Consider the following 22,473-nt stretch of genomic DNA (forward strand, 5'->3'; position numbering starts at 1 on the left):
CCTCAAAGCACTTTACAAACATTAATGAATTTAGGGAGACAGTTTCAAAAATACTTACGTGACCTAGGAGCACATGCCTGAGGAATTCTTGCTCCTAAAGTCACTGAGGCACTTTTGAATATCCCACCCTTAGTCCCAGAACAACCTAGTGAGGTAGGAAAATATGCCCATTTCACCGTGAGGGACACTGAGGCACCAAGCAGCGATATCTGAGGCCACATAGGAATTCTGTGGCAGAACGAGGAATAAAACCCAGGTTTTCTGACTTCTGAGATGGTCCCCTAAACATATCATCCTTCTCCTTTTCTAGTTCTGCACTTACCTTTGTGCATACCCCTGGCTTCATCAAGCACCAGGTCCTCCTTTTACCATCTCCCTATGCTGCGGGGGAAAGGGGATACAGCATCAAGACCTCTTCTACGGGCTAGCTGCAGGCCATTAAGGTCAATCTCTTCCCTCAAACCTAGCTGCTTACAAAGGGAGAGGGGAACTGTTAAATAACAGGGGCAGGTTGTCATAGACACTCCTGAAAAGTGCAGAAGTGGAGGAGGAGCAACAGACAGCACAGGCTTAGGAGACAACCACCAAACCAACAGCCAAATGAGAGCTCCCCAGTCATTCAAACTAGGGCTGTCAAGCAATTAAAAAAAAATCATGAATAATCGTGTGATTAATTGCACTTTTAAACAATCATAGAATACCATTTATTTAAATATTTTGGGATGTTTTCTACATTTTCAGATATATTTATTTCAATTACAACACAGAATACAAAGTAAAGAACAAAAGAAATAGTATTTTTCAATTCACCTAATACAAGTACTGTAGTGCAATCTCTTTATCATGAAAGTTGAACTTACAAATGTAGAATTATGTACAAAAATACCCTGCATTCAAAAATAAAACAATGAAAACTTCAGAGCCTACAAGTCCACTCAGTCCTACTTCTTGTTCAGCCAATCGCTCAGACAAACAAATTTGTTTACATTTGCAGGAGATAATGCTGCCTGCTTCTTAATTACAATGTTACCTGAAAGTAAGAACAGACATTAACATGGCACTATTGTAGCCGGTGTTGCAAGATGTTTACATGCCAGATGTGCTAAAGATTCATATGTTCCTTGACGCTTCAACCACCATTCCAGAGGATGTCTCCATGCTGATGACAGGTTCTGCTTGATAGCGATCCAAAGCAGTGCAGACCAACGCATATTAATTTTCATCATCTGAGTCAGATACCACCAGCAGAAGGTTGATTTTTTTTTTTTTGATTTGGGTTCTCTAGTTTCCGCATCAGTGTTGCTCTTTTAAGACTTCTGAAAGCATGCTTCACACCTCATCCCTGTCAGATTTTGGAAGGCACTTCAGATTCTTAAATCTTGGGTTGAGTGCTGTAGCTATCTTTAGAAATTTCACATTGGTACCTTCTTTGCATTTTGTTAAATTTGCAGTGAAAGTGTTCATAAAACGAACATGTGCTGGGTCATCATCCGAGACTTCTATAACATGAAATATATGGCAGAATGCGGGTAAAACAGAGCAGGAGAGATACAATTCTCCCCCAGGGAGTTCAGTCACAAATTTAATTAACACATTTTTTTTTAACAAGCGTCATCAGCATGGAAGCATGTCCTCTGGAACAATGGCCAAAGCATGAAGAGGCATATGAATCTTTAGCACATCTGGCACGTAAATATCTTGCGACGCCAGCTACAACAGTGCCATGCGAATGCCTGTTCTTTCAGGTGACACTTTCAGGTGACATTGTAATTAAGTAGTGGGAAGCATTATCTCCTGTAAATGTAAACAAACTTGTTTCTCTTAGTGATTGGCTGAACAAGATGTAGGACTGAATGGACTTGTAGGCTCTAAAGTTTTACATTGTTTTGTTTTTGAGTGCAGTTATGTAACAAACAAAAAAACCAACTTACATATGTAAATTGCACTTTCATGATAGAGAGATTGCACTACAGTACTTGTATGAGGGGACCTGAAAAATACTATTTCTTTTCTTTATTTGTGCAAATATATTTTGTTTATTTGTAATCAAAAATATAAAGTGAGCTCTGTACACTTTGTGTTATAATTGAAATTGATATATTTGAAAATGTAGAAAAACATCCAAAAATATTTAATACATTTCAATTGGTATGCTATTGTTTAGCAGTGCGGTTAATCACGATTAATTTTTTAAATTGCGATTCATTTTTTGTAGTTAATCATGTGAGTTAACTGTGATTAAGCAACAGCCCTAATTCAAACCAGTTGGACCCATTTAGGAAGGGCAGACCCTATGCTTTTTAGCAAAAAGATTTATAATTTTCCTCATTCTGTCCCTCCAGAAATAATCCCTCTTACTTCCATGTAGTTTAGTGGAGAAAAAAAGATTCCTTCCCCATCTCCCCAAACAAACCTATTCCTAGATTTTAAATATGGCAGGTGTGCAATAGAGGGCTGGGGTGGAAGAGAACAGGTGGCTGCTGCTGAGAAAAGGGGAGAAACTAAGAGCAACATCATCTTCAGCACCTCTCTTCCACTTGTGTGAGGCCTCTCCATGTGGCTTCTCTTCCCTTTTGACAAAGCGCAGTACATGCAGTCACCATGGGGACAGGGTCATCATTTATGAACAAGACTGACATGCAATGAATCTTTCACCTTTCTGTTTATGCTATGGACATAAGGAGGAGGTAGACACTTCAAAAAGACTCCAAGCAGGAAAGCTGTAATGAAGAAATGTAAAGGTTGACATGAGATTGATTAAAAAAAAAAGCCATAAACATGTATATATATTTTTATAAAATGTAGGTAAAAGACATGATAAGGATATTTAGTTCAAATACAGTTTACAGTACCAGAGCACATTAAGGCCATGCTCCTGCACAGCATTTGCATCTGAGCAATACCAGTTAGTTAAATGGGACTGCTCACATCCATTAGCACCTAGCCATGGTGACTGGCATTCTATAAACAGGACCCAGGTATACCACACTTTATTTCGGGGTCACAGACTAACACAGAATTCACACCTTGCCAGAAAACTGTGCTTTTGAGTCTAGATTCAGAAGGGGGACTAAGCATAGGTGCTGGAACTAGCGGTGCTGGGGCTGCTGCCGTACCCCCTGGCTTGAAGTGGTTTCCATTATATGTAGGGTTTACAATTTGGTTCAATGGCTCACAGCACTCCCCCCCCCTATAAAAATTGTTCCAGCACCCCTGCACCTAAGTGCCTATTAAGTCCAACATTGGCATTTACACAACCAACCCTCAGACCCCAAGGGACTTTAGAAGCCTACAGGGTTAGGTGCCAACTATGTTTTTACCTTAAAATCCCAGAAGTGCCTAAATTTCAGTGGCTGGGCACAAACACTGTCACCTAAGTCCTGATGATGTCCAGCAGCTCACTACCTAGCTCATGGCTAAATCTTGGTGGGATTCACAAACCAGGTTCTCCCTCCCTCTCTTGCTTTGGGACCCAATCCAGTAGGCATGCTCTGAATGAAGCCTACATTTGCTGGAAGAGGTGGCCCCCTTGTACCCAATGTGGGATATGGGGGTTTGAATCCCCACTCTGTTTGATATGGAGCAAGGACTTGAACCCAGGTCTCTCACATAAGTGCCCTAACCACTGGGCTGTTGAGTATTCCAGAGTGGATCTCTCTGTCTCCCCTGTTGAAACTATTGCATTGTGTATGTACGGCTAGTGTTTCACGAAAGAGAGAGAATAGCTCCACACACACACAATTGACACTTCCCTCAATCTGCCCCTCCTCCCCTCAATTTATCCTGGAGAAATACCTTTAAAATTAATCTAGCAGAATAGAAATAACCCCCCACCCCCTATTTCAAATAGAAATGGTGAAAGCTCTGTAAACGTAAATAGTGCTTCATTTTATGTATTTGCACAGGAAGATATATAAAGAACAATGGACACTTAAAATTTTTGCAGATTTACCTTTGCAAAAAATTAACATTAGTATGATATTCCCATGCTATTTCACAGGTAGAATTGTGTTGATTTTAGTAATGGTGATGGCCACTGCACACAGATAGCCAAGTTATAAAAGATCTTGTGCAGTGTTGTTGTAGCCGTGTTGGTCCCAGAATATTAAAGAAACGAGATGGGTGAGGTAATATCTTTTACTGAGCGAACTGCTGTTGGTGAGAGAGAGAACCTTTCAGAGCTGAAGAGTTCGGTATAGTTTGAAAGCTTCTATCACCGTTAGAAGTTGGCTCAACAAAAGCTATTCACTCACTCACCTTGTCTCTTTTGTTGGTATCATAACCACAAGAGCAAAGCTTGAAAGATATCTCCAGCCATATTTACAGTTTTCCTGTGAAAAGACCCCATTGAAGTCAATAGGAAAATGGTTTATTCGGAGATATTACTAAGCACTCTAGTCAGCACTGTGGTAAAGTCAATGGACTCCATGCAGGCACAGGGTCCTGACTGCATGGAACTATTTAGGATCCAGGTCTTATATAGTCCCAGTCAACATAGGATTTACCCAATGAAAACAATAAAAAAAAGTGTGGTAGGGGGATTTAATCCCAATATAAATGGGAACCATTTTCAAATTCAGAGTTCAATTTATTGTGAATGAATGCCTTACATTTTTAAACACTTCCTTAAATCCCTGAAAGGTGTGTACTTATACTCCTGTAGAAGATGAGCCATTATACATATTCAAGATAATTCATTGTAATGACGGAATATAAGGTTACATGACACCTTATTCCAACAAAAAAGAGTGAATTCACTAGAGATATTGTAAATGGCAACATTTCAAAACAGAGTTAAATAGGTTTGTATAAAACTGATTACTTAAAACATACTTAAAGAAAAGCTACATGTTGAGGCAAGTGGTCCCATGTATTAAATCTAAATGTTTCTAAATATGGGACTCAGTCCTATACCACTATGCCCAAGATACATGTGGGCCTCTGCAGGATGTGCAACAGACTCTTGAATGAAGTGACAGTGGACAATTTCTTTCTTACTTTGATTTAAAAAAAAAATCACGAAACCAATAGCAATAGTAGAATTGCACAATACCAAACATTTGGGTATTTCAGAGGCCAGCAATTAAACAACTTACCATGAAATTTCTTTTTATTTACGTTAGTTCTCATATGGTTTCTGTTTTCATGAGTGCCTCATTTACCCTCGCACAATATTCCGTGAGGTAGGGAAGTACTATTATTCCTATTCTACAGGTTGACAACCAAGTCACTGAGAGACTAAGTAACTTGTCCAAGCTCACACAAGAAGCCTGTGGTGCAGCAAGAAATTGAAGCCATTTATTAATTCCCCGGCTAATTCCCTAACTACTTGATCCCCCTACCTCCCCTCTGTGCTGCTAACCTGAGAGAAAAGAATGCTAGCACTTCACCCCCTTGGTGTGAGTCTTCACTGCTCATTCATAGATCCCTGTACTGCTCATTATTTACCAATAATATTAAGTGTCTAAATTCACTCAAGATTCTATATATTTGCAAAAGAGCATTGACCCTTCTGCCCAGTCAAGTGCAATATGTGGGTTCTTATCAGTTTAAGGTAATGTGCCTTAAAGATTCTGGGATGACCACAGAATTCACTGTAAATAAGCAAACAGGTATATACAGCATAAAACATTTTGTCAAGCAGATAATAAAAATGAACATAATGTAAATAATATGCTACAAAGAATATTCCTTTATAAGTAGATGGTATTCTACAGGTTTCAGAGTAGCAGCCGTGTTAGTTTGTATTCGCAAAAAGAAAGGAGTACTTGTGGCACCTTAGAGACTACCAAATTTATTTGAGCATAAGCTTTCGTGAGCTACAGCTCACTTCATCAGATGCATTCAGTGGAAAATACAGTGGGGAGATTTATATACATAGAGAACATGAAACAATGGGTGTTACCATACACACTGTAACGAGAGTGATCACTTAAGGTGAGCTATTACCAGCAGGAGACCAGGGGGCGGGGGGATCCTTTTGTAGTGATAATCAAGGTGGGCCGTTTCCAGCAGTTGACAAGAACGTCTGAGGAACAGTGGGGGGTGGGGGGGAATAAACATGGGGAAATAGTTTTACTTTGTGTAATGACCCATCCACTCCCAGTCTCTATTCAAGCCTAAGTTAATTGTATCCAGTTTGCAAATGAATTCCAATTCAGCAGTCTCTCGTTGGAGTCTGTTTTTGAAGATTTTTGTTGAAGAATTGCAACTTTTAGGTCTGTAATCAAGTGACCAAAGAGACTGAAGTGTTCTCTGACTGGTTTTTGAATGTTATAATTCTTGACGTCTGATTTGTGTCCATTTATTCTTTTACGTAGAGACTGTCCAGTTTGGCCAATGTACATGGCAGAGGGGCATTGCTGGCACATATCACATTGGTGGATGTGCAGGTGAACAAGCCTCTGATAGTGTGGCTGATGTGATTAGGCCCTATGATGGTGTCTCCTGAATAGATATGTGGACACAGTTGGCAACGGGCTTTGTTGCGAGGATAGGTTCCTGGGTTAGTGGTTCTGTTGTGTGGTTGCTGGTGAGTATTTGCTTCAGGTTGGGGGGCTGTCTGTAAGCAAGGACTGGCCTGTCTCCCACGATCTGTGAGAGTAATGGGTCTTCCTTCAGGATAGGTTGTAGATCCCTGATGATGTGTTGGAGAGGTTTTAGTTGGGGGCTGAAGGTGATGGCTAGTGGCGTTCTGTTATTTTCTTTGTTGGGCTTTTTCTACAGTAAGGCTCCAAAGCACTACATCTTACAATGTTGTTGTGGTGTTTTGGACCCTTACTGGAGAATACTTTTTTATAAAATAGGGGCTGTACCAATAAAATTGAAAGTGGTTTGATTTACACCACACAAAATTCTGTGCCTTTTATCTCACATAAAGGTTTGCTCTAAATTCCTGTGGATGTAATTATTTACATAATGTATGATCTTTTCGGTGAGAACCAGAAGCATGTCAGGAGCTGTTGCAAGCATAATTAAAACTCTACTATTCAGAAATATATAACAAACATCACAAGCATACATCACATCACACTATGAAACATATACCTCACAATGTGTGTGATATACGCATTTCACTAAGTCATGCTATATGTTGAATAACGTATTGCCCACTGACACAGATACATTCACATTGATGTATGAACTGCTGGGCGAAGCAAATACTATTCATCAGAGAGTTGTGATTTTCAGCCCCAGCCCTGCCCCCAGTTTGGCCCCCTTAGCCATCGGTTTGTGCTCAGTCTGGGGATACATTAGCCTGCTGGAAGTATGTGGTAAATCTTAGGTTTTCACTTATGTTTTTTGTTTAATGTACATTGTGAGAAAACACATTTTTAACTAAGATGTTCCACTCTCTCAATTTGCAACAGTTAAATAATGAGAAAATCAAATCTCCCTAAGCCTTCTCTCTAGAATAGTTATTGCGGGGTCTTCTATTTGGAGACCCTCTTCTCTGCTTTGCAGTTGTGCTGTTTTAGAAATAGACTTCCTTTTGTGCATTCCACTTCCCAGAGAAGGCAGGGATTATTAGCTCCAAAACTAAGCCAAGAATGTGTGTCAGACTTTTTTGCCCATTTTAACATTCCATATTGATTTTTTATTTTTATGTAGGAGTTGCAACTTTGATCTATTGTTTTGATATTTTTATGCTACAGCACACCACACCATCTTTTGGTACAGATATTTAGCAATAACATTATATTATATATATAAAGTTTAATTAGATCAAGTTGACAGTTGTGAATGGGTATTCCATAAGAGCATATGAAGCAGACAAACTAATGTTAACTCACTTCTACCTCGATCCAGTAGGTCAAACTCATCTGCTTCATCAATTTACATGGAGATTGCCACAGGACCATGGTAAATTTAGCTATGGAAATTATGTTATTTTATATTATGTGTACTGTACCTTTAAATAGCTAAAGACTACTTATAGACAAGCAGCCATCTCGTGTTCTGGCAGAGGACACACACAAACATATCGTGCTCTCTAATGGGGACTTTACTTTTGTTCCTTCTTTGTGGTCTTTGATTAATATAAAAGTCACTTATGCTGAAAGTATATCTTTGTATATGGAAAAACATATAAAGATTAACACTGACTATCTTGCAGCTTATGCTGTTTTATGCAAGGCTGATAACTTTGTTAGCTATCCCCATCAATGATCCATGGACAAGGAGCATTCTTTCCTTCTCTTGCATTATCACCAATAACAAAAATGCTACAGGCCCAATTATACCCTCAGTAACATCCATACAAGCCCAAAAGGTAATGAGGCCTCAGATGGCTAGCTGAGAACACAATGGTTTCTACAACCATTAAAGACAAAACTTAATTTGTAGGATCATTAGTGCTAGCAATGATGCATGGGAATAACATACTGGTCTCTCAGAGCAAAAGCTCCATTTGCAGAGGTGACAGATAGCCAATGATATCTGAGCTGGTGTTATTGGGATGACAAAGATAGAAACATCCCCATTTTGGGAGGTCATTTTTCAGACTAGAACCACACTTTAAACAGGGTTGAGAACGTCTTTGCTAAAGTTATACTTATACCAGTTGATTCAATACCTCCCTACTAAGCAGGTTCCAATTGAGGCAACTCCAGTTTCATTCAGTACCTCTGATTACCTGGCTTACTATTTATTTAAATTATTAGTTTATATTTAATTTAAAAAACTGAACAGTACAAGTTAATTTCTTATATAAGAAAATACTTATGGAATATTCATTCATATCTGTTGATAAAAGGCAGGTGGCTTTTGGATAAAAGGCAGGTGGTCATACTGATTTTCTTAGGATACAGGAGCTGGTAGAGGATGTATAGGGCTGATCATGGAGCTCTAAGAGGGTGACAGGAAATTACCCCTTCACCTAGTCTGAGAGGGTGGGAGATACTGCTTTTGTCACTGCTTTTTTTTTTTTTTTTTTAAAAGATGCGAGAGGCTGTAAGGCGCAATCATCAGATGATTGGAGTTCCAGTAGCATCAACAAGCTGAAAAAGAGGTTCTAGACTTTGTTAGCTGGAGAGTGAAATTATTTAGGCGTTGTAAGGAACAGGTTAGGTCCTTGGAGTCTGCACAGGGAGGAAGCAGTTGCTAGGCACAGAGTGAAATGTAGCATTTCTGTTAATTTGGAAATAATGAGAGGAAATATAAAAATATTTTTACACCTTTAATAACACATTCAGAATATACTAAACCAAATGAAGTAGTTTAGACATTCACATCAACATTACCATCTGTGCAGATAGTGCAGTATTTCAGCTATATCAAATACTATTCCTGTAAGAAGTGACAAGGGGGAAAAATGGTAGAGAGACTGTCGCAGCAAGGCAAGATCATGATTATATTATCCTGCTGCTGTATACCAAGTAAACTTCCAGTTTAAAGAAACAAACAGACGAGGAAACAGTGAAAGTCAAATTTGATTTGACACTTGTCACACTTACTTTTTTAAACTTTTCATAGATTCTAAGATCTGAAGGAACTATTATGATCATCTTGTCTGACTTCCTGCATAATACATTTCATTCTGTAATTCACCCCATAATTCTACATCAAGCCCATAATTCCTAATTGAGCTGGAGCATCTTTTAGAAAGACATCCAGTCTTGACTCAAACTTCAAGTGATGGAGAATCCACCACATTCCTAAATAAGTTGTTCCAATGGATAATTTACACCTTATTTTTAGTCTGAGTTTGTCTAGCTTCAACTTCCAGCCACTGGATCTGGTTATACTTTTGCCTGCTAGACTGGATTGAAGAGCCTTATACTATCAGAACCTTTTCCCCATAGACCACAATGAAGTCACCACTTAGCCTGCTCTTGAATAAACTAAATAGAATGGCTTCTCACTGTGAGGCAGGTTCTCCAGACCATTCACGTAGAACTCTTTTCTGAACTCTGTCCAATTTGTATTTTTAAAGTGTCGACACCTGAACTGAAAACAGTATTCCAGTAACTGTCTCACTAATAAAAAGAACCTTAGAGACCAACACATTTATTTGGGCATAAGCTTTCGTGGGCTAAAACCCACTTCATCAGATGCATGGAGTGGAAAATACAGTAGGAAGATATTACACACACACATACACAGAGAGAGAGAGCGCGAGCATGAAAAGATGAAGGTTGCATACCAACTCAAAACAGTGGTGTCAACTGTTTAAAACGCGCCACCCTGATTACCACTACAAAAGTGATTTTTCCTCCTGCTGATAATAGCCCACTTTAATTGATTTGTCTCTTTAGAGTTGGTAAGGCAACCCCCATCTTTTCATGTTCTCTGTATATCTGCCTATCTTCCTACTGTATTTTCTACTCCAGGCATTTGATGAAGTGGGTTTTAGCCCACAAAAGCTTATGCCCAAATAAATTTGTTAGTCTCTAAGGTGCCACAAGTACTCCTCATTGTTTTTGCTGATACAGACTAACATGGCTACCACTCTGAAACATGTCTCACTGTTATACACAGTGGTAATACCACCTCTTCCTTACTTCTACTCTATATTCCTCTGCTTATACATCCAAGGATCACACTATTAGCCACCACATTGCATTGACACATTATGTTCAGTTGATTACTTACTGTGGCCCCAAGCATTTTTTCTGAATTACTGCTTTCCAAAATACAATTCCCCATCCTGTGAGACCTACATTTTTTGTTCATAATGGTATTTATGACCTTACATACCTTTGGCTCCCCTTTAGCTGTGTAAAAAACAGCAAACAAAAACACCATGTTTTTTCAAGATTCAAGTGAACCCAGTTTACCAAACAATCCAGATTGCTCTGTACAACTGAGCTGTCATTATTTACCACTTCACAAATTTGTCACCTGAAAATTTTACCAGAAATGATTTTATAATTTTCTTGCTGATCACTGATAGAAATATTAAATAGCACCAGATCAAGAACACATTCCTGGATGCGCCCCACTAGAAACACCCCCTTAGATGCCTCCCTATTTACAATTAATAGCTGATAGATATTAAAAAGTAAGTTTTTAATCCACTAATAGATCTATGGATTTTGTATAGTGGTATTTATTAATATCAGAATATACATGAGATAGATTCCTGTAAGTCAAATGACTATGTAGAACATGTCAGTATAGTTACTATATTAATAGTTACCGCTATCAATTAAATTTCGAAGGTCATAAAAAATAGTTTTTTTGTCAAGACGTATTTGACATAAAACCAGTGTGATTGCATCAATTATGCTACCATTCTTTATTATTATTTTTTCTTTTACTGATTGCATCCCATATCAGCCTTTCCATGGTTTTGCCTTGGATCAAATGTCAAGATAATGTCGGCTTTTTTTAACTATTGGCACAACATTAGCTTTTTTCCAGTCTCTAGAACTTCCCCAATGTTCCAAGATTTGTCAAGAATTAACATTAATTACTCAGACAGTTCTTCAGCCAATTTTTTAAACTCTAAAATGCGGGTTATCTAGTTCTGTAGATTTAAAAATGTGTAGCTTTACACATTAAATATTAAATTCATATCAGTTTCCAAATTATTGTGTCAGTTTTTCTGATATTTTTAGCAATAGTTGAGACTAGAAGTCATTTCTGCACACAACCTAGTACTTCTTGGTCCAGATACACCAAACAGTACAGTAATGCCATGACGCCCATAAATTGCTCTGGCAGTCACATGACTATTGTATTTTCCTTCCATGCATTAAATGAACTTGGGAGTTTGAGAAGCTGTATCACCACAGATACAGTTCTAGTTAATATCGTTTATGAAATGTATTTAAATAAAAAATGAAAATATGCATATTTTCTCTTAATTGTATTAGTTTATCTTTTTGCACTCATCCTACAACTCAAATGGATTCTAAAGTTTAAATTTACCCACACTGGTGAACACTCTGAATAGTGAAGATTACCCTTAACAAGGAAAGGTGCATAGTCAAGATCCATGTGATTAAAAGCTTTAGGACTGGGCCCAGGATGTGTAAGACTTCCCTTAATTCCCCCACAGATTAAGTCTGCAACCTCATCCTAGTGTGATGTCAATGGTCCCAGTCATCAACCTTCATGATTTAATTTTATAATAAATCCTATCTAGTTTAAAAATATTTCAGTTTGTCACCTCTCACTCATGTTTCATGATCAAGAAACTTTATCACTATTCTTATTTCCTTTACCATCTGTTGCCCTAGACTGTACTCCCTCCAATTTAGCTATGTATTTCTTCAGCTGTACTGCATTAATTAACTCAGCATCATTTAACCTATACATAGCTCAGATATTATTTTACACTTCCATTATTTTACACTTCATATTTCACCTCTTGACTTGATGCCTGATCTATCAAAATTATCCTGCAATACAGCTACCTCCCATGTTTCTTAACCACTTCCTCCATTTTAGGCTCATCTGCAAATTGAGATATTACACATTATAGCTTTGACTAAATCAATTTATTTACTGTGGGGCTTCATTCTTTGCCAGATTCCACAGACCACACACTTCTGACTCAAAAAAACCTGCTAGCCATTTATTCACTCACTTTAATAAGCTACGCGACTCACCTTTAGAAAGTTTATACAATAATCCATAATTTCAGACAGACACAGATAAAGAATTTCCACTTTTAGGGAGGAGTTGCTATCAGTGGTTCCTGAATGGTGGCATATGGATCACTGGTGGTCTTCCAAGTGCTTTATTGTGGTCAATGGAGAGATGGCCACTTGATCACTGCTAGAAGCAGCTGAAAACAGGACCACCGAGAAGCCTCCTGTAACCTTGAGGCAAAATCTTGGTATGTGTTAAACGCTTTACTGAAAGGAGATTAAAAGACTAGCACTCCCTCTCAATGCCAGAAAGGCAGAATAAGAATGAATTCATAGGAGAGGAACCAAAGTGAATAAGGAAATCTCCCTAGACCCTCCCTCCCCCCCCAGTTAAGAGACTGAAAGAACAAAACATTTTTTAGCTAACCAGTGTGGGAGGAAAAGAACAACTGTCTTTAAGTCTATAAAAAGTGAAAATGCAAGGATAAACAGGAATGATTTAGTGTGGTTGAATGGACCTGCCAAGTCCCGAGGAAAAGCACATTTTATACATCTAAATAAATAAGAGGTAGGTGCTGCACCTTGCCAAGGGGGTAGACTAGATGATCCTCATAGTCCCTTTTAACCCTATGATTCTAAGTTTGAAATAGGACAAAACTGAGCAAATTAATACATATGTTGAATGCAAGGAAACAGACACCTAACAATGAGGTCTATTACCACTGTAAAATAGCCCCCAAGGGAGCAAGAGAAGCCCTTGCTTCATTTAAAAACTCAAACGGATGAAAATGATAATGCAGCAAGACGAACAATCCTGCAGTGGAAGGTGGATGGATAAGATGACTTACATCTCTTCCACCTCTCATTTCTATTCTTTCCTTTTCTGCTTCTCGCATCATTCCAAATGGCCATATGCACCACACCAGTAGTTTGATTAACTAAGACAACTAAGATTTACAGTCTCCGTCTAAAACTAATTAAAGAGAGCCACGGTTGTGGTTTCTCTCTTAGCCAAACAGATTGCCACGTAGGAGCCACAAGCTTGAGAGCAATCTCAATGCACATGTGTTTAGCAGGCAAAACGGGAATTCCATATCACTTTCAAAATCTATTGAAAAATATGCAAGTCTTTTTATCTTCAAGTACCCTCTAGTGGCTGTTCAAGGTTACAATTGCTTCAGAGCAACCCAATAGTTGGCTCTGAAAGAATAACAACAGGTATTTATTTTTCTGGTTTTTAATTTTAATCAAAGGAGTACTCGTTTAACTGTTCTAGAATGTTTTTGTATTTATTGGAAGACATCATTCCATAAATAAGGAGTTATAACCTTGGGTATTATACCAGTTTTCTAAAAATGTAGTAATTATCACTAAAATAATTCATTTGGAAACAGATTTAGAACACACCTATTCATAAACCTTCAGAATTCCGATCATCTAAATACAGACAGACACTTAATTAATCAACCCATTTGCATAAATTAGAGTTGGTTGCAACTTGATTAGCTGAAATCAAAGAATTTTGATTTAGCTTTCAACATGAAAAAAAATACCGAGTTTATTAAAACATCCTAAATAGAACAAAAATTATGCATGCGGAGGATGTAGCCGCACTTTTGGGTAGCATATATTAGCAAGCAGCCAAATTTACAATCACATATTAATAGATCAGCAGGCTGCAGATAATTCTTTAGTATTCCTTCATGTTAATAACAGGAGAAGTTATTTGGTAGAGGAACTTGATTAAGCCTTTGCCCATCCCTAAACAGAGCTGTTTGGCAAACCTCCTTTCCCACACAGGGCAGATGTCAGTGCATGGGTGGGATGGAGACTCAGTATCCTTCTTCCCATTATTGTGGTAGTAAGTCCTCTTCAGGAGAGCCACTTCCTGTGATTACTTTGTGACAGTTGTAAAAATGTCCCGAAGTGGTGTTGCATTTCTTTTGATGGAACAGTGACGATACAGCAGATGAAGCAGGGGACCAGGAGCACAAGTGGAAGTAGGCTTACAGTAGGCTTTAGCCATCCAACATCTATTTCCATGGAACTGAAAGAGTCAATAGTTGGGTCACTCTCTTTCTGCTGTTACTGGTGGGTGAGAGCTGCCAGGGACATTTTTCCAAGCATATTATAGCTTTCGTGAAAATATGAAACAATTAAGAAAAAGCTGAGAAGCATGTGTCCTGCTATTGCTAAAGGAAAAAATTAGACATTAAAAAAAAAATAGTTCAAGAAATGCAGTTGTATCAGATACTCACATAGCTTAAGGTGTGAGAGACTATATGGTATGACAATACATCTTTTACCTTGTGTGCAACTGTTTATATAGGTTACTTATGAGACAAACACTATAAAATACTTGCCTGAAGTGAGGCATAAGAGAGAGACTACGCATTCAAAGTAAAGACTTCACAACATGTAAGAGTAAACTGCACATAATAGAGATGAACATTATGTCAGACGTAAACTAAATCCCTGTGCACATGTGCAATAAATATCCCTCCTAATAAAGGGAAGCTAAATCCTCAATACAGCATTCAGAGCAATGGAGAGTTATGCAGTTCACAAGGCATGAAATAATGTCCTTTCATATGTGGCAACCAAGGAGCTCTGCAGCAAGAAAGATAGCTCTATTCTACAGATGGCACATGCAAAATTATTTCCACACCACAAATGACACAAGGAAGAAAGAATTACGTGGCTGAAAAGCGTATGTAGCTCTTCTTTTATGCAAGTCATCTGCATCATTTTGTACATAAATGCACAGAATAAAATAAATTCATAGGCAGTAATGTACAATTCTCTTCAGCATGTCCATGGGCATGGTTTCTGAAGATTATCAGAGCCCTTTTCCTTTCTGAAGGCCAGCAGTCCTACGCATCAGTGGCTGCTTACCATTCATCCCCACGCTTGAGATTTGCAGTAATGCAGTACAAGTTTGCCATCACTTCCAAAACACTACAGGGGGAAAGAAAAGGGAGTGGAGAAAGAGAAAAGCAACAAGGGGTTAGATTACCAATGAAGCAGTCCATTCGTGAATTAAACTATTACTATTGGACAAATGCATCATGAAACAGTGTCACCTGTTAATATATTTATGTGATGTTATCAATGATGTGACACAAATTTATGATGTCACCACTTTGGGCATGACAGGCATATAGCAGATTTAAAAAGGCAGACAAGAGTACAGACAGATTCTACTAAACAAATATTAAGACAGAATAACACTCAAAACTAAAGTCACCTCATAGAGTGTCCCAACTTCCTGGTCTGGAGAAGGAGCAAAGGACTGATTCACATATATAAACTGTGAGGGAAGAAAACAGAAAGTGAAAAAATCTGCCTGGGGAGTTATCTTCCTACCTATGAGGAGCACTTTTTCAAAACTGTGCCCCTGGCAGGGATAGGGTGAATGCTGCCTTCTGTTCACCGTATTTACCTCTTTACACCTTGAAAATTCTGCATCAGAGCCACCATTATTTAGGGAGAGAGGTACTGCATGGAACCTAGCAATTCTGTTCTTTAACTGGCCAACAGGATCTTTGCTGGAACAATGTAAGACACCCCCGTTTCTCCAGAGTCTGAGCATCCTACCCATTTGTACTAGGACCTGCAATCATGCACTTGTCTTGCACACTGCCATCAAGCCAATGGTCTGGTCCTCACTCTTTTGCTTTGAATATCCAACACCAAGACCTCCTGTCTAGTGCAAAATTTCTTGCAACAAACATACGCATGGAAACTTTTATCTAGGGGTGAAAGTAACATAAAAGTGTTACAGTAATTTCAGGGCCTCGGGTGGAAGGGGTGGGGCTGGGGATCAGCCTGCCCCAGCCAGCCCTTCTGCGCTGCCCAGCCCTCAGTGCCCAGGGCTCCGGAGGTGATTTAAAAGACCCAGGGCTCCAGCTGCTGCTGCGGTAGCGGCGGCCAGGAGCCCCAGGCCATTTTAAATCGCTGGGCCCTGGGGCAGCTGCCCCTTCTAGTGAAGGCCTGCTAAATCAACAGCAGAGCGCTCTCCAGTTGACTTCCTTACTCCACCTCTCTGAGAAGAGTAAGGTAAGTTGACGGAAGAGCATCTCCCATCGACGCAGCACAGTGAAGACACTGCGGTAAGTCGACCTAAGCTACGTGGACTCCTTTTACATGATTCATGTAGCTGGAGTAGTGTAACTTAGGTCGATTTACCCCGCTAGTGTAGACAAGACCTAAGTGCTGAAAACTTCTAAGTTTATTAAAAGAAAACCAGGAACTGGCCTCCAGGGGAACAGGAGTGTCAGAGACTGATGGTAAGACCATAGATGTATGTATCTATATTATTATTAACCATTTGTATTACCATAGTGCCTGGGAGCCCTAGGACCTTGGTGTGCTAGGCACTATACAAATGCATAAGGAAAATGCAATAGCTTTTATTTAATATAAGGGTTTTGAGATTTTTTCCTGTATGCACTACAATGATTTGTGTTTTCCTTATGTTTTATTATATATGTATTTCACTTCCTTCACTTATTTAGACAGCTGAATTTGTGCTTAGCCTAGCTAGGCTAATCTCATCCTAGGGCAGTGATCCCCAACCTTTCTGTGGGAATAGCATATTCCTATTCCCAGAAGACTGTGGCGGGCACCAGACACCCTGCTGCTGAAATGCCGCTGAAAAACGGCAATGCTTCTCGGCAGCATTTCGGTGGACGGTTCTCTGGCGGCCACGATCAGCGGCGGCATTTCAGTGGCGTGGTGTCCTGCAGGCACACACAACTGCCCCAGCGGGCGCCATTGCACCCACAGGCACTATGTTGGGGACCCCTGTCCTAGGGTGACCAGACAGCAAGTGTGAAAAATCAGGACGCAGGTGGGGGGAGAGGGGGAGTAATAGGTGCCTATATAAGACAAAGCCCCAAATATCAGGACTATCCCTATAAAATCGGGACATCTGGTCACCCTACCTCACCCCAATGTAGACCCATCTAGGTCAATGGAAAAATGCTTCTGGTGAGGTAGCTAACTTTGTTTTTGGAGCTGGTGTTCCTACACTGATGGAAAAACCCCTTCCCTAGTGCAGGCTGCAGCTGCATTCTGGGGTGATGCTAACATAGCTTTGCAACAGTAAGGGCTCCATAGTCAGGAAGTACTACCAGCCCCTTTTGTTCTCAGGTTCCCCGTGGAGAGTTACCTTGTCACCATACAAAGCAACTTACACAATTAAGAAGCAGGCAACATGATGCCCTCACGGCCTGCAGCCTTGCCAGCTCCAGACGCCCCGCGCTTCAACACCCTTTTATTACCTGGCAAGTCTACAGGACACCAAGCAGCCCCAGTGCCCACCGCATCTGTCCCCGGCTCAGAGACTAAACAAGGCAAGGCACGTACCAGCTGCTCCGAGGCCACCAGCTTGAGGAACTTTTTGATGAAGTCAATGAGCCCCTGGATGGTGCGGGTCCTCTCCACGGCCCACTTCTTGTTCTTCATGATCGGCGTGTCCCCCACAGCCTTCAGCAGGACGTCAACTAGGGCGAACGCAGAGAACTGAGCGAAGGAAACCACCCCCGCGCACCTGCCTGCCGCAAAGGCAGGAGCCCCGCCCGAAGGCGCAGGCAGCCCGCCGCACCGACAGCGCAACAGCGACAGACCCCGCCCCTTCGCGCCCGGACAAGCTATTGGCCGCTGTCCTGCCGGCCCACCCGCGGCCGGGAGATACCAACGCGCCCGTACGACGGGGCTGGAGCATTTTCTCCTCTTCTCTCCCCCCCGCCCCGATCGTATCCTCTGCCTTTTCCTAATTGGTTAAACTAGCTGAAGTAGGCGGCTCATTCTTTCACCCGATTGGCCAATGCGCCTGGCAATCAGAGCGCACCCAGGATCTCGCCCCGCCCCCAGAGCAATAATTCCTTTTCCTATTACTTTTCTTCTTGGTGTCCTCGGCGGGTTCCTCGGTCACCGGGGAGCCGGCTGAAGGGGGAGCCGGCTCGGCAGCCCCCACCGCAGTTCCCCCATTCGGGGGCTCTTCTCCACACTCGCCTCGGCTACCATCCTGAGGAAAGAGCGATAGCTGCTTCTCCACTTCTGCCATATTGCTTACAGGCAAGTAAGGGCGGACGTGACGTGACCCATATTAACTCCTGGCAGGGGCCACTGAGATCACGTGACCGAAGGGCACCATTCCCGGCGAATGTTGACAATCGCGATGAGCCGTACTGCCTCGTCAGGTGACTTCGTGTCACGTGGGCAGCGGGAGCTGCTCTGTTTCCGCTCTGGGACCGAGTCGTGGGGGAGCTGCTGCTGCTCGGGTGAAGGGGGAGGGGCAGAGCTCGCAGTGACCCGGCCGGCTGGAGCGGCCTCCTCCCGCCGCCTCACCATGATCAAAGCGATCCTCATCTTCAACAACCACGGCAAACCCCGGCTCTCCAAGTTCTACCAGCGCTATGTACGGGGGCGGGCGCTGGGCGCGGCGGGGGCGAGGGGTCTCTGTCTCTCTGAGATTGTACCGCCCTCGGAGTGTGGCCAGACCGGGGCCTCAGGAGGCTGTTGAGAGGCGGGGTGCGGATAGGGGCAGTAGCGAGGGGTGGGAAGGGCCGGGCAGTGGGTCTGTGCCGTGGGCTCCCTTCCCCATCAGGGTGCAGCCCCTGCTCTGGGGGACGGTGCAGATATTAGCCCGCAGGAGCGCAGCTCAGAGGTGACCCCTTGTCACTCTGCCCGCTTCCCAGCACCCGCCGGCCTGAGCCATGGGTCCCGGCGATTCGTGTGCAGGGCGGCGGATGCAGGCTCCCTGTAGGCGGGGCGGCGACTTCTCGCTGGTAGGTGGTTGGGTGTTGGAGGGTCTTGGTGTCAGCAGGCAGTTGATGTGATCTGGGTCTCTTTGGGGTTGGTGGCCCATGTCTGACTTTAGGGCTTGTCTGCACTAGGAAGACTTATTGTTTGAACTATACGAGTATAATTAAAGCAGTAACCCCCTAGTGTAGATGCAGTTAAACTGGTATAAAAGTGCTTATACAAGTATGGTTTATTCTAGATTAGAAAGGGAAATAAATTATACCAGTGTTAGGTACCTTTGTACTGGTATAACTGCATCCATAGTGGGCTTAAAATGGTATCAGTATAACGATAAAAATCACAACCTTATCTGACATACCCATATGGTAGTCCAGAGCTTTGAACTGTATCTCCAATACAGTAGTTGATTATGGCACAGGCATTTCCAGTGCAAATTAGCCAAAATCATGCGCCACCAATACTGAGGCCCCCAGTAACAGTGATTGATACTGAATATGTGATAAGCGAAGATGATTTTCCAGTACATTGCTTAGATGCAGACCTGGAACTGAGCTAAATACCTGATTCTGACCACCTTTTAATTTTTTTGGGTGTGTGTGTGTGTGTGTGTCTAATTCATATCCAAACTTGGTAACTCAGGATCTCTTATAATTTGGGGTAAAAGGCAATGTTCCCTCTAATTTTTTACATCCGTGTGCCGAATGAATTTTACTATGTGCACCAATATGGAGGTGATGTGTGGTGGGGGTGGGGCCGAGGGGTTTGGAGTGTGGGAGGATGCTCAGGTCTAGGGCAGAGGGTTGGGCTTGGGGTGCAGGGGGGCGAGGGCTCTGGCTGGAGGTGTGGGCTCTGAGGATGAGGGTTTTGGGGTGCATACTGCCCTGGGGCTGCGGTGGAGAGAGAGGACTTAAAGGGAACTTAGGTAAGAGGATGTTGGACAGACAGAGGATGAACACTGATAATAGGTTTCATGTTAAGGTTTGTAGTGAAACTATGGGTTTCTAGTATTTCAGAAATTAAAACAATAGTCTTAAATATTCATTTTAAATAGTTATATCTGTTTAATGTGTTTGAATCATAATTCTTTTAAAAATTTAAAATTAATTTAAAAATCATGATAGGTGATAACGTGGTTTATATGGTTTTCTTCTGATATGCCATACTGTCTTAAAATTAGAGATGCGATGTAGAGACATTATACAGTCTTCTTTGAAATACAAGAAAATATATTCAAATCAATTACTTTTCCCAAAGTACTTTTTTAACTTCTTATAACCTAATTGATTCATAGCTGACCAAATTTATAGAGACAGAGACCTCAGCCATCTACTGTTCCTTTTTGCTCACCATTCCAAAATATTGCACCAGCCTGTATATGAAATAATAAGTGACCATTAATTATGTCTGTTAATAATACTGTCCAGGACTGTTAAATAATTATTCTAAACCAAGTGTTTTTTTTGAGAGATGATTTTACAAGAAAAAACAGAAGCTCTCAAGCTTTCTCACCCAACTGACAATTTTGTTTGAGCAAAAATCATTCATGCACTATTTCCATCACAAACAGTTTAATTTCAAAACAAAATTTATTTTGAAGGTGAAGGAATATAGAATTCTGACTTCCAATAAAAATGATTTACAGCTTTAACTGTGGAGCCGTTACTGCAGATTCATAGTAATTGTCTAAAATATTGGAAAAAAGAATTAAAATCTTAGACAATATGCTTTGGAGAGTTCTTTTACGTTGCTTTCTATATCTCTTGTGCACCATTACGTGCCTCTGTAGTTACAGAGATGAGAAAACATGAGAGTTGAGAACATGAGAAAAAGGCTTACAGCCTTTGGTAGAGGTCAGTCAGCAAACTTTTTTTCTGTAAACTCCTATCGTATTAGAAAAGTGATAATTCTCATACAAAGGAAAAAAATTAATGAACAGCAGCAGATGCTGAACAGTGAAATCTTCAGTGAGCTTAAACTCAAAAAGGAAGCTTACAAGAAGTGGAAATTTGGACAGATGACTAGGGAGGAGTATAAAAATATTGCTAGAGCACGTGGGGTGTTATCAGGAAGGCCAACGCACAAACGCAGCTAGCAAGGGATGTGAAGGGTAACAAGAAGGGTTTCTACAGGTATGTTAGCAACAAGAAGAAGGTCAGGGAAAGTGTGGGACCCTTACTGAATGGGGGAGGCAACATAGTGACAGATGATGTGGAAAAAGCTGAAGTACTCAATGCTTTTTTTTGCCTCGATCTTCACAGACAAGGTCAGCTGTCAGAATGCTGCATGGGGCAACACAGTATGGGGAGGAGGTGAGCACCCCTCAGAGGTGAAAGAACAGGTTAAGGACTATTTAGAAAAGCTGGACGAGCACAAGTCCATGGGTCCTGATCTAATGTATCCAAGGGTGCTGAGGGAGTTGGCTGATGTGATTGCAGAGCCATTGGCCATTATCTTTGAAAATTCGTGGCGATTGTGGGATGTCCCGGACAATTGAAAAAAGGCAAATATAGTGCCCATATTTTAAAAAGGAAAGAAAGAGAACCCGGGGGACTACAGACTTCCAATACAGCCTCACTTCAGTCCCCAGCAAAATCAGGGAGCAGGTCCTCAAGGAATCCATTTTGAAGCACTTGGAGGAGAGGAAGGTGATCAGGAACAGTCAGCATGGATTCACCAAGGGCAAGTCATGCCTGATCAACCTGATTGCCTTCTATGATGAGATAACTGGCACTGTGAATATGGGGAAAGCAGTGGATGTAATATATCTTGACTTTAGCAAAGCTTTTGATACAGTCTCCCACAGTATTCTTGCCAGCAAGTTAAAAAAGTATGGACTGGATGAACAGACTATAAGGTGGATAGAAAGCTGGCTAGAGTGTTGGGCTCAACGGTAGTGATCAGCAGCTCGATGTCTAGTTGGCAGCCGATATCAAGCGGAGTGCCCCAGGGGTCGGTCCTGGGGCCGGTTTTGTTCAAAATCTTTATTAATGATCTGGATGATGGGATTAATTGCACCCTCAGCAAGTTTGCAGATGACACTAAGCTGGTGGGAGAGATAGATACACTGGAGGGTAGGGATAGGATCCAGAGTGACTTAAACAAATTGGAGGGTTGAGCTAAAAGAAATCTGATGAGGTTTAATAAGGACAAGTGCAGAGTCCTG

At 41.2% G+C, this 22,473-nt stretch overlaps 2 protein-coding genes across 4 annotated transcripts in view; one reads left to right on the top strand and one right to left on the bottom strand.

The window, feature by feature from the left end:
• Positions 1-12,973: 12,973 nt before the first annotated feature.
• Positions 12,974-18,630, bottom strand: ATG12 (autophagy related 12). 2 transcript variants are annotated; one of them, XM_074952990.1, is made up of 5 exons: positions 18,441-18,630; positions 17,910-18,046; positions 15,787-15,849; positions 15,435-15,497; positions 12,974-14,586 (listed from the first exon to the last, which is right to left on the bottom strand). In XM_074952990.1, the coding sequence occupies exons 1-4, from the start codon at positions 18,607-18,609 to the stop codon at positions 15,438-15,440; spliced, it is 429 nt and encodes a 142-aa protein (XP_074809091.1). In that variant the 5' UTR covers positions 18,610-18,630; the 3' UTR covers positions 12,974-14,586; positions 15,435-15,437. The 2 variants fall into 2 exon arrangements, with proteins under 2 accessions (XP_074809091.1, XP_074809089.1); XM_074952988.1 differs by having other exon boundaries at positions 13,375-15,497.
• Positions 18,631-18,677: 47 nt separating this feature from the next.
• AP3S1 (adaptor related protein complex 3 subunit sigma 1) overlaps positions 18,678-22,473 on the top strand; it is a 41,566-nt gene continuing 37,770 nt past the window's right edge. The window contains exon 1 of one of the 2 annotated variants that reach the window (XM_074952986.1): positions 18,678-18,963. In XM_074952986.1, the coding sequence (XP_074809087.1) occupies positions 18,709-18,963 (255 nt within the window). In that variant the 5' untranslated portion in view covers positions 18,678-18,708. The remainder of the gene's footprint in view (positions 18,964-22,473) is intronic. The other variant, XM_074952987.1, reaches the window with a different exon arrangement.

The sequence above is a fragment of the Natator depressus genome, chromosome 5 (assembly GCF_965152275.1).
Source record: "Natator depressus isolate rNatDep1 chromosome 5, rNatDep2.hap1, whole genome shotgun sequence".
In the NCBI taxonomy this organism is placed as follows: domain Eukaryota; kingdom Metazoa; phylum Chordata; order Testudines; family Cheloniidae; genus Natator; species Natator depressus.